At 36.6% G+C, this 12,657-nt stretch overlaps 2 protein-coding genes across 3 annotated transcripts; one reads left to right on the forward strand and one right to left on the reverse strand.

The window, feature by feature from the left end:
- Positions 1-556: 556 nt before the first annotated feature.
- Positions 557-5,147, reverse strand: LOC124181238 (histone acetyltransferase KAT2A). Its single transcript, XM_046567595.1, has 5 exons — positions 5,053-5,147; positions 3,445-4,442; positions 2,774-3,334; positions 1,971-2,695; positions 557-1,898 (listed from the first exon to the last, which is right to left on the reverse strand). Exons 2-5 carry the CDS (start codon positions 4,413-4,415, stop codon positions 1,705-1,707), a joined length of 2,451 nt encoding a protein of 816 aa, XP_046423551.1. The 5' UTR covers positions 4,416-4,442; positions 5,053-5,147; the 3' UTR covers positions 557-1,704.
- Positions 5,148-5,167: 20 nt separating this feature from the next.
- LOC124181237 (protein shuttle craft) lies at positions 5,168-11,784 on the forward strand. Of its 2 annotated transcripts, none has more exons than XM_046567593.1 (11): positions 5,168-5,314; positions 5,456-6,844; positions 6,943-7,116; positions 7,335-7,724; positions 7,848-8,129; positions 8,339-8,629; positions 8,702-9,165; positions 9,272-9,802; positions 9,889-9,995; positions 10,099-10,239; positions 11,360-11,784. In XM_046567593.1, exons 2-10 carry the CDS (start codon positions 5,530-5,532, stop codon positions 10,208-10,210), a joined length of 3,666 nt encoding a protein of 1,221 aa, XP_046423549.1. In that variant the 5' UTR covers positions 5,168-5,314; positions 5,456-5,529; the 3' UTR covers positions 10,211-10,239; positions 11,360-11,784. The 2 variants fall into 2 exon arrangements, with proteins under 2 accessions (XP_046423549.1, XP_046423550.1); XM_046567594.1 differs by having other exon boundaries at positions 5,169-5,314; positions 11,620-11,784.
- Positions 11,785-12,657: the final 873 nt, after the last annotated feature.

Genomic DNA, 12,657 nt, shown 5'->3' on the forward strand with positions numbered 1-12,657 from the left:
TCATGATAACATCTGACGCCCTCCAACCATCTCGTTAACTGTTCTACCTGCTATAATTATATCAGAAGTCATATCAGTACTAATTTAGTGACTAACGTCATTTGACAATGCTGATAATTGCTATTTCTGTGACATATGTGCTTGTTAAAATATGATAAGTATGTAGATAGAACTCAGTTTCATCGGTTGCGTGGCAGAGTTTCCCATTTCTGTGAAACAATGATAACAGCATGAGCTTTGTTGATAAAACACGATACTATTGTCTCGAAAAATCACTATTGTTATAAAAGTATAAAATTAAGTTGGGTATTCCCCGGTGCCAGGAAGATACGTCCGCATTATATATCTTCTTCAAACATCCGGTTCGATTTATGTTATAGATACGCGAAAACCTGCATATTTGCACAAAGTGATCTGACAATTTTTCTGCATAAACTTTTTGAAACTCCAGAACTAGTTTTCAGTTTTTTGTAGAAAGTTATAAAATTTTTTTTCGAATACTGGAAAAAAAAAATATCCAAGACTTGTAACATCTGTTCAGAATCTGTTTCAGAAACGCAAAAAATGCAAGAGTATTATAAATCTTCCTACCAGAAAGAGATAAGAAACTTTCTCAAAGTAATTGGAACCCATTGCTGACCACAATAGAATAATTTGACTTTCTTTTCATATCTATTACTCGAATACAAATTTGCGATAATAATAAAGGAAATTCGTTTATTTCGTCTAAATAATGAATGAATCACGAGCAGTAGGAAAGTTTTATTCAAGCAACATATCATGACTGCTATCGTGAACTTGAGAAAAGCAGTGTTCCAGAGACTGACCATGAAGAGAGGCATTATTATAATCACTGCATTACATTAATTAATTACCTATTTGGCTAGTTACATTAATTAGACCATGAAGCAATGTAGTTGAACTTCAATGCAATGGTTGAAAATACCGTACCCAAGTAAATTCTTGAATGTTTTACTCAGTCAATTTTTTCGGCAATAGTATTCAAAACCTGAGTTGTACATCGATTCATACGAAAATTCCTGGGACTGATTACATGAATTTCTTTCTCCTGCCATAAATGTGTCTTTTAAGGAATTTCCAAATTGTCATTTAATCGATAGAAATATATTTACAAAAGTTAGTTATCTTTATTTAAACATATATTGTATGTATACTACATATACATAAGTATGTATATCCATTGATTATTCACTTGCAGCACCTGACCAACATTGCTTAAATCGAAATTGAACTAATCAGTAGCTAATCTTAATTCAAATTATTCTCCAATTTATGATAATATATACAGACGGCAAATTGTGGAATCACATTTTCGTAGTTCTTTACTTTGTGAGGCCCCTAGCTTTAAGAACAACTCAGATTAAACATATGTTTTACATCCTTTTGAAACCCGAAATATTTACCTACACAAGTCATTGACAAATTAATTAACGCAGATTTTCGAAACCGTATTCATTTGAAAACGATTTTCTCCTAAGTATCATAGTACGCAATAGCATACATCGGGTAACTCATAGTTTAGCATAATAAATAATAAAAGCGTTTAGTGCATAAAGCACAACGCGTCATAAAATCAGTACTCAGCCATCAATTAGGTGAATATCAATGAGTTTGCACTGCATAATTAATACGATGCTGTAGAATAGATGGGGAACAATCACTCTAAACTTGATGAAGTCATCATTATTTATCCCAAAGACCTATTTCCTTCATTCTTGTTTGAAAATATTTTTCCAACGCATTGGCACATCTATAATATTCCGTATCCGGGCTGTTGTACAATCGACAATTTGTAAATATTCGTGTCATATCAGCTATAAACAATCGCCGAGTTACATAATATCTGGCCTTAAGACGGTCGCTCATAGTTTTTAAGTCTGAAAATATGACAAAATCATTAATCATCATTATCTTTATTACAATAATCGATGCATATGTAACATATTTACCCATTGGATATTTGATGTGATCATAATAATCAGGGACATCATTTTTATCAACAGGCTTTAGGAACGGCCATGCAGTGCTATTATTTTTCACAGTATTCAAAACACTTTTTAAGGCGTTGTATAATGAATCTGTCACATCCAAACAAGCCTCCATTGGCTCTGGTCCCTGCGTTCCTTTCGCGACGCCTCTCGTTCTTGTTTGAGCATAACTTTTCCATCCAGTTTCCCGTATTCCTGGGATAGATTCTACAGGAATTCCTCGCACACCCTCTTTGAAGCAGGTCAGGCCAGGATGCACCTTTTGTATTTCTTGTTGCCTTTGATATATCAATTTTTTGATTATTTCTTTCTGTTTTCTTATAACTGCAGTGAATTCTGTGTACACAATTTTAGCGTTAAGTTCACAGTGCATCAGAGTAGCACCTTCGTAGTCTTTGATATACCCTTGGTACATGGGTCTAGACATTTTTATGTCCTTGCTAAAACCCTGCTTCTTGAAGTACCCGATCGCAAATTCATCAGCAAACGTTAAAAAGTGCAGTATATTGTTTTTTATATGATAATCCTTGAGCATGTTCATCAAGTGTGTACCATATCCTTTGACTTGCTCTTGACTTGTCACAGCGCAAAATACGATTTCCGTAAATCCTTGGGTTGCAAACATTCGGAAACAAATTCCACCAATAGGCCTACCATCTTTGATAAGCGCCAAAGTTTTATGTTTTCTGTTTAAAGATATTAAAAGAGAACCAGAAGTAAGAATGAAACTTGAAAGTTTTGTAAAAGAGATAAGAATTACTCACGGATCGAAGACTAGTTGAGATATATATTCTTTTGGCATTCTGGGTAGTTGGTGACTGAAAACGTTGTGCAATCCTATCAACCAGAGCATAGTTTGCTTCGATACTGGTTGTGTCAGGCTGTTTCCAATGACATGGAACTCTATAATCTTTCGACTTTCCTCAATTTTTGCAGTTTCGTCTCTCGGCACATTTGGTGGGAAGACTGCGTCAGGTCCACACATGTAGTTAGGATCATTTATCGTCGCTACAATTTCTGCTACAGTTTCTTCCGGCAAGTCTTCGAAAGCTTCTTCATTTTTACGCCTTTTCAAATCAGGCCTTCCCTCTGAGTGAGATCGTTTTTCAGGAAGTTTTTTTAGCCCTGGGCTTATATTTATTGTCGTATAATTGTCTTTGTCATTGTGTGCTACACTGATTTTCTCGAATTCACCAGGCCGTCGTGAGTGATTCCCCTTTGATTCTAAGGCAGCTTGTAAATGTGATGGCGGTACTTGTTTGAACTCTGGATCCCATATAGGAGAGCCATCAGAGTATATTTCTACTTCTAGCATAGATAAAAACCTGTGGATCAGAAAATGTGGCATGTAGTGATTTGGAATATACATTTGGAATTAGTACAATCGAAAGTTTCTGTTATAAATCTAAGATTTAAGGAAAAACGTTACACATACTTAGGAAAGTGCGTCAGGACTAGAACTCTCTTTTCAGGTGACATTCTGTCTCGTTCGCTATGACATTTGTCCATGAGTTGTCTGCACACTGATTTGAATACAGCTTGAAGTAAAGTTCTTCCAAATACGAGTGTAGTATCGTAATGTGGTAAAGAATCGCAGAAAGCTGGTACATGACAAAAGACAAGCCAGCGTGTGTAGTTTATTTTATATGCGGGTGCTTCTTCGGCGTTACCAGCAGTTCTTCTAGCGCTCGGAGTCTCGAAATTCCAATGATTTAAACAGTGCAAAAACATCTTGGCTAAATCGTACATCGCTTGCCATTCGCGTTGGGATAAATGGCCAAATTTGTAGAGCACAAAATTAGTTATAGCCTTGGCTATGCTAGGCCTCTCAAAAGGCGGCTGACCCAGAGGTCCCTCTATTGTCGGTTTAGTCATAGACAGGATACATTTTCGCAAAAGTTTAAATAAATAGTAATAGACTTTTTTTGTATCCGGATCCTCCTCCCTGTGCATTCCCATGAAAATGTTATCAACATCGATGACCATGCCGAGTAGTTTGTTAATTTCGTCATCGCTTTGGGATTGCAGATGTGTGATATGCTTTTCAAGTACATGGGTGCAGCTTCGACATGGATCGGAAAAGTTAGCAGCTGGTTGCTGCATGTCATTCTTTGGAGACTTAGTCAATGGTTGAGCGTTCTTCCATCCGTTGCATTTGCACTCGTCGGCTTGGCATGAGCTGTAATTTGCCAGTTTCAATAGCTTTTTTAACTGGGGCCAATTAAAAACTTGATGTTTGCGTTGCTGAATCCTCTGCAAGTTGTTCTGGCGACTAGCTTGGTCCGTACCTCGTGGCGAACTTGACTCTGCGCTGTTACTGCTCACGAGGTTTTGAGATGTACTTGTCACGGACTGCACTCGATCCTCAGACGACATACCTGACATGGTTCTGGTAGTTTCATCCATCGAAATGATTTTCTAAAATTACTACACCTGAAAAATATTAAATTTATGACAATGTTTATGTTGAATAGCATGTTTCTTGATTTCCCAGATTTGTATAATGAATTATCAGTGGGAATTAAAATGTGTATTACTTTGGATTATACAATCAAATCAGAAATTATCGTATCTATGAATTAAAAATCAATTACTGATTTTTTACCAAGAAATAGCTGGCTATCGACTCTACTCATTGAAGGAAAATTGAATTTTGAACTTTGCGAGAAGGGTAAATTCGAGGTTACGCAGGCCGGGTAAATTGTTGACAAAACATTGAGACAAAGTACGTGATGTGAATTTGAAATTGAAGTCAATGCGACGCAAAATCGTTACGAAATAACCGAGATTTTCATTCGTGAGATACACGATGAGTATAATTATCGTTGGCGCAATGTCCTTTTTGACAGTTTTAATTTTTCGCGCAAATATCGATGGCTGTGGGTTGTGCGTACAGCTGAGAAAAAAAATACTCTCAAGTAGGGATTATTTAATCATGTAAATCCAGGTCGAGGGTATTCCAAGTGAGGATAATTAAACATGTATGATAAATAGGTCTAAATTTACGACAAGAACAATAATGAATTGTAATATGTTTATTTACCAAAGCTTCCGTTCGCATATTATTGTAACGCTGCGCCTCCATTTGTTACGTGATTTTAGTTCGTCTGAACGCCACGTTCTCAAGTGATTCGCACGGAGCGTTTGCCTACTTTTAATTTTGATTTAACGCTGGTAAGAAATAAGTAAAAATATTCCACCTTACTTTCCTTATCAATATTCGCAACGCTGCGCTAGTCGTCGGATTGAAATACCCCAAACACCCTTAACTAACCCGCGCACAAGTCGACGACGCATTTTATCAGGTATGTGCGTAAATTTACTCCGTTAAAAGATATTGGTTAAACTATGGAGTTTGGTTAGTTCGTTTGAGATCAGCTTATAACCAGATCATTGCACCATATTGCCCCACTCTTGAAGTTTGCAATCCTTCAACTCATTTCCAGAAAGTCGTTGGAGGCAAGCCACCCTCTGGTGGAGTCAGAACCCGGGGAAGTCCCTTTGCCATTGCGGCATCGCCATGGCAAGCTGGGATGGGTCTTATTATGGGCCTGAGGACCCAAATTTTCATCGGTATTCGGACCAGGGGAACGTGGCGCGCAACTGGAGCTATTATCCTGAGAATGGCTCCAACGTGCAGCCGAGTATCTCGAACCTGGGTCAACAGCACTTAGCCAATGCCTATCAGGATCCGCAAATGGCTGGTGGTACTCAGTATGCAAGGCCACAGCCTTTCTTTGAGAACAATAGATCGCAGCTTAATCTTCCGCCATTCAAATGCAAAAGTGGGAACCCGAATGACAAACTTAAGAAAAAGAATTACCACGGTAAATTACCGCTTGTCCCTCAGCAAACGATTGATCCCAGTGTCGTTGAGAATTCAAACCTGCATGCAACGGCTGGTGAGTTTATACCTAGCTCGTTGAAGGCGCTGCAAACAGGTGGGACAAACTCGTCTGCCAGTAGTAGTGAAAATAATGGCAGAATTATGCTGGAAAATTATGATTCCTCAACTCAGCATTCGGGAAATTTGACCTTCCACGATTCGAACATGCCGAAAGTTGACCATGTGGATACTAGAAATAAGCGAGATAAGAAGGATAAGAAATATGATGCAAATAAAAAAGGCGATAGTTATAAGCAGAGGGATACTCAAGATGCTCAATATCAAAATACCAATTTGTTTAAGAATTCTGTCAGGAATCAGAATCCGAAGAATCGCAGATTCCAAAATGATAGGTATTCTAACACCAGACATTATTCGGATAATAGTTCTAATTATACGAGCGATAAGGATAGCGATAGAAGAAAATGGACAGGTAATTCCAGTGTTCGAGAAAATTTTGAAAACGGTTCATATCACGGTGAAGAAGACGGAACTCAATCTGTGGAGGGGACTGTTAATAAGCACTATAAAACCTCTAGACATGATAATACCCGACAATCTGGTGGTGCAGCCAAGTATTACGGCGATCAAAATTATTCTAGTCACAATTCTGAGATGAAGTACAGTCAAACGGGTGGTAAGAGTGTTAGAAGATATTTTAATGAAGATCGTGGAGAACGGTATCGTGATAAAAGAGATAGATACAGTGATAAGTATGAATCTGGGATCAGGGAGAAGAAAACTAGCTATGCAGATTACAATGGATACAAAAATAATTATGAAAGAGAGGAAAGAGGGGAACGGAGCAGAGACAAGGATAAACCTAAGGATAAGGATAATTCAAAAGGTATCAGGGATAAAGAGATTGAAAATTGGCGATACAAGAATGACGAAGATGTCAAAGGAGGAAGTAACATGAAGCGATTGAGTAACAAAAGATCGGAGAAAGGTAAGAGATCAATCACCCTTACTTTTGGGATGACATTTATTTTACAGTGTGTCATAACTGGAAATTACTTACACTCATTTTTTTCATTCTATGCACAGATGATGACGCCAGTCAAAGAGAACGTCTCACTGAACAGTTAAACCGAGGACAATTGGAATGTTTAGTTTGCTGTGATCGTGTCAGGCAGCAAGATGCTGTGTGGTCATGTTCAAATTGCTATCATGTGCTTCACCTTAAGTGCACCAAAAAATGGGCAAAATCTTCACAAGCTGGTAAGTAAACACTACGTTCGCTGTGAATGAGCATTTCGTTTCTTTCAAACCCTTCGCTGCATATGATTTACTCTACGATTTTTAATTGCAAAAGCCAAATTGTTTCCGTTTCTATGCATAATTCCTGAAAAGAATACTATTCCAATGAGTGATACAAATTCAGTCTAGAAATTATCACAATGATCTCTGACATATATGAATTTGCTATTTTGATACAGAAAATGGATGGCGTTGTCCCGCTTGTCAAAATGTGACAGCAGCTATCCCAGAGGATTACTTTTGCTTCTGTGGTAATACTAACAATCCAGAATGGAATCGACGAGATGTTGCTCACTCGTGTGGCGATGTTTGTGGCCGTCTCAGATCAAAATCAAACTGTGTACACAAATGTAATTTATTGTGCCATCCTGGACCTTGTCCACCTTGTGTTGCAATGGTTACAAAACATTGCGGCTGTGGCAGAACTTCGCAAACTTTAAAATGTAGTACTGGTACACCATTAGTCTGCTCTGCAACTTGTGAGAAACTTTTGAACTGCATAACACATACCTGTGAGCGAAAATGTCATCATGGAGATTGCGGAGACTGTGAAAAACTCATCCATCAGGGTTCGTAATTTATGTATTTGTATCAACGAATAAAATAGAAATTAGTTATTGGAATTATGGTAATTTAATAAGCTAAACAATGTAGTGTTTTGAACTGATTACCTTCATCTCATGTGTTCACAGAATGTTACTGCGGGAAAAATTGTCGTGATGTTGCTTGTGTTGCTGATGTTGCAGCAAGTTACAGCTGCGAATCTATTTGTAACAAATTATTAGAGTGTGGTAATCATAACTGCAAAGCTTTATGTCACCCAGGGCTTTGCGAGCCATGTGTACTCAGACCAGAAGCTGTATCTCATTGTTGCTGCGGACAAACACTTTTAACTGAGCCACGAAATAGCTGTTTGGACGAGATTCCAGTTTGCGAAAAAAAGTGCTGCAAGCGTCTCAAGTGTGGGCAACCTAGTAAGTTGGCATACTTTTACACCTGACATTAATTTTCTCGTCTCTACGTATATGTGTTCGAAAATAATTTATGTATTATGTTATGCTATTGTCAATGACAATGATATTCACATGCAGAAAACAAGCCATTTCTTAACTATAAATCTTGGATTATTTCTTAAGAACATATAATAATTGATAGCACATGATAATTTCAATTTTTTCCTCAGGTAATCCTCACATGTGCAAATCCAACTGTCATCAGGGAGAATGCCCTGAGTGCGAATTGACAACAAAAGTGAAATGTCGTTGCGGCAACATGGACAAAGAGATCCCGTGTAAAGAATTGACGACCAAGGCAGATGATGCACGATGCCAGAAGCGATGCATAAAGAAACGTTCTTGCGGAAGGCATAAATGTAACCAGACGTGTTGCATCGACATTGAACACATTTGCCCGTTGCCTTGTACGCATTCTCTGAGTTGCGGAAGACACAAATGCGAACAGACTTGTCACAAGGGTAAGTGCCTGAAACTTTTTCTAGTCAAATTCTAATTGCTACATTTAACAATGTTAAATTTAAAAATCTTAGGTAGATGTCAGCCTTGCTGGCGAAGCAGTTTTGAGGAACTTTATTGTGAGTGTGGAGCCGCTGTAATCTACCCTCCTGTACCATGTGGGACGAGACGCCCAACGTGCGACAGGCCTTGCTCACGACAGCATGTCTGCGATCACCCTGTGCTGCATAATTGTCATAGTGAGCCAACGTGTCCGCCTTGCACAGTACTCACGCAAAAATGGTGTTATGGTAAACACGAACTGCGAAAAGCAGTTCCCTGTCATGTTAACGAAGTTTCATGTGGGTTAGCATGTAATAAGCCTCTTTCATGTAAGAGGCACAAATGTATAACCATTTGTCATCCTGGGCCGTGTGAAAAACCGGGGCAAGTATGTGCTCAGCCATGTACAACTGCAAGAGAATTGTGCGGACATAGTTGTTCAGCACCATGTCATGAAGGAAAATGTCCTGAAATTCCATGTAAAGAGATGGTCAAGGTTAGCATAATTAATAAAAACCATTCGCGATTATATTTTAGAAATTCGTATGGCTCGTTCACCCATTGAGTTAATTTAAAAAAATTGTATATCTCCTATTTTCAAGGTGACGTGTCAGTGTGGACACAGAACTATGAGCCGAGCCTGCGCAGAGAATTCTCGTGAGTTTCAAAGAATAGCTAGTGGAATTCTGGCTAGTAAAATGGCCGAGATGCAGCTGGGACATTCCGTAGATTTGGAAGACGTTCTAGGACAAGGTGCAAGAAAGCAAAATCAGTTAAAAACTTTGGAGTGTAACGAGGAGTGTAAGATGATTGAAAGAAATCGAAGATTGGCGTTAGGACTGCAAATAGTCAATCCGGATCTAAGTGGGAAATTAATGCCGAGATACACTGAGTTTATGAAGCAGTGGGGTAAAAAAGATCCAGTCTTTTGCCAGATGGTACATGACAAACTAACTGAACTGGTTCAACTGGCAAAGATTTCTAAACAAAAATCTAGAAGCTACTCGTTCGAAAGTATGAACCGTGACAAACGTCATTTTGTTCACGAATATTGCGAACACTTTGGATGCGAAAGTCAAGCGTATGATCGAGAACCCAAACGTAATATTGTTGCTACTGCTGTGAAAGATAAGGTATACTTAATTATTCGCTACCTGTAATATTTTGCCACTTCACAAGAGCTATTCTATTTTGTAATGTGTAATTCATTCAACTTCAGTGCTGGTTACCAAGTTTAAGTTTACTTGAAATGCTACAACGAGAAAGTGGTCAGAGGAAAGTACCAGGACCAATGTTGAATTCTGCAACAGCTTCAAGCTCTCTCAGGTAAAATAACGAAAATTCTCTCAAACGAACCTAATATTGAGATGCTACGATTCTTTATCTAATTCAAGTCCATACACCAAATATTTGAACTTGTGCATTACAGGAACGTAGAAGTATTACCACTGCCTACTAAAAAAAGTCCCAAGGTCCAGTCTGCACCAGCGACTTCAAAATCACCTGAGCCTGAAATTGATTATTTTGACTATCAGGGTTGATCGGTTGGGTTCTGTAACTTAGTTTATAGGTATGTATAATAGTCGGTAGGCAACTGAATTCCAATTCTAAAATTACTTGAACTTAAATGGAATTCTGTTGCAGTTAAGACTTTTGAAGTATAGATAATAATCAAATTGGTAACACAATTACAGTCCAGTAATTGAAATGAATTTGTAACAATGATGTTAATTATTTCCAATGATTCTTTTAGTTAGTCATTTGACTGGACATTAATTAAGTCTAATTCTCTGAAAGTTTCTGCGTATATAACAAAATATGCTTGGCTTGCTAAATTTGCGTTGGAGGTATGATTCATTGCACATGTTAAATTCTGACATATAATATTCAGTTTATCGAGGTTGGCTTTCATGCTATTTGATCTGGAATTATGTTGTCGCAAAATTTAAAAATATAATAGACGACTAATTCTTAGACATTAATTTCACTCCTTATTAGTATTAATGAATGATACATTGATGATTAATAATTTCGGTTGTATCAATAATTGCGTCCTGATGTATATTTTGCATTACACTTTTTCAAAATATTTTTATCAAATCTTTACTGAAAGTTTGAACGTATCAAATGTATGTGCTATGAAATTATTCCAAGGAGACATTGACTTAAAAATTCTTCTCTGTACTTCTGCATTACTTAAGAAATCGGGTATCTGCGGTATTAGCTGCAATTAAGCAACCAATTTCGGAATCGTAACGTTATTTGAATATTGCATTGGATGAGTTTTATTTACTTCTTGTACAGTAAGTTTTTGAAATTTGACAGCATGAAATCAGAGAACGTATGAAAAAAATTGTACTTGAAACAGACTTATTTTCTTATTTGCTCTGGAATGACTTGTGTAAAATAATCTCTATATCATTTATTACTTGTATCATAAATAATGAATAATTAGGTTTAAAACTTTTTCATAAAATCCAACACAGTTGAATCGTTACTCTTGAAATTGCTTTGAATGCCTCAATAGTACCAATGTAAACTTGAATTTAATGAATAAGAAATGTGTTACTTTTATGAAATGCAAAGTGACTAAAAATACTGTGTGTATGCCAAATAACTTCCAAAAAACATTGGCAATTATTACGTGGTATTACCTCTTCGTTGGTATTTATTGGTTTTTTTTTTTACAGTAGTATTGGATAACGAAATTAGAAACTCTCACTCAAAATTAGAATGGCTATTGCTGGGGCTGCTGGAATAAATTATACAACGGTATTATTTTGTAAAATTTTATTTCGTTTATATCAACTATATTGTACTTATCTGACTGATTCTCAGAGATAAATTTGGCAAGAAAATAGTAAGCCAACTAGCTTCTACCATTTCTAAGTTGTGCTACCATTATGTTTCGTTACATCTTGACTTTACAATTCACACTTTGTAACCACAGTATTGAAAACAAATTGGCCGAATGACAGCAATAGAAGGAGTTCAACGTTTGGAGCAGTGACGTCAAATACATGTGTGCTTCCTATTTTGAAGCAATTAAGTTTAATGTCAATATTTATGATATTAGTATCACGAACAATCAATAAAACTTTGCTGTAACTTGGAAGCATATATTACATGTTACAATGAAAATATACCTTGCCCTCGAAATTTGTTGGTTGAGTGGGATATGTACTCGATATGATAATCTGGTGAAATACTTTGAAATCGTGCTATTGTAAACGCGCAATGAAAAGTCATTATTGTATCATTGAATACTGCTGAATTTTCTACTATTTACATTACATATGGATTCATTTAGAAATTGTAAGTTATGATATTAATTAGGAAGGGTCTCTAGTCCTTGATCCTGATGTCAGTAATCAACAACGCACATTTTACTATTACTAAGAAGCTACTGACGATTATATTTTTGATACTTTTTTTTGTGTTCAATTTCACATTTGTTCCGTTGCAATAAGCAGTAAAGTTGTCAAGCCAATGTTTTGTTACATTGTTGATTGCTGTATTAGAAATTAAGTAAGAGCGAAATAACTATGAGATTTTACCTAATACGTGTATTATTATTATTGAACTTGAATAATTCCAGCAATAGAAAATATTATCAATAACTTTGAGATCTTGAAATACTGATATTGTTTGTCCACTGACAGTAATACTTATTTACATGCTACCTCAAATTGTGCAAATCCCTCCGAATGATATACTTTCATCAATAATTTGAAGCTCACATCGATCATTTTACATAAATAATTATTCATAGGAATAGCTTGAATGTAACATTTTTGTGATAATAATTTTCTTCTGCTTTTGTTTTCTTCTACAATACTAAACTCATTTATCGTAAACATTTAAAATAGATAACACGAATATTTGGCACATCAAACATTGATCATATATTTTTACCTAATTTACTATGTCTATACCCTACAAAAAAGACCCAGATCTTTTACAATCGTGTAAGATTATAATTACAAAA

This window comes from Neodiprion fabricii, chromosome 4 (genome assembly GCF_021155785.1).
Source record: "Neodiprion fabricii isolate iyNeoFabr1 chromosome 4, iyNeoFabr1.1, whole genome shotgun sequence".
NCBI classification, from domain to species: domain Eukaryota; kingdom Metazoa; phylum Arthropoda; class Insecta; order Hymenoptera; family Diprionidae; genus Neodiprion; species Neodiprion fabricii.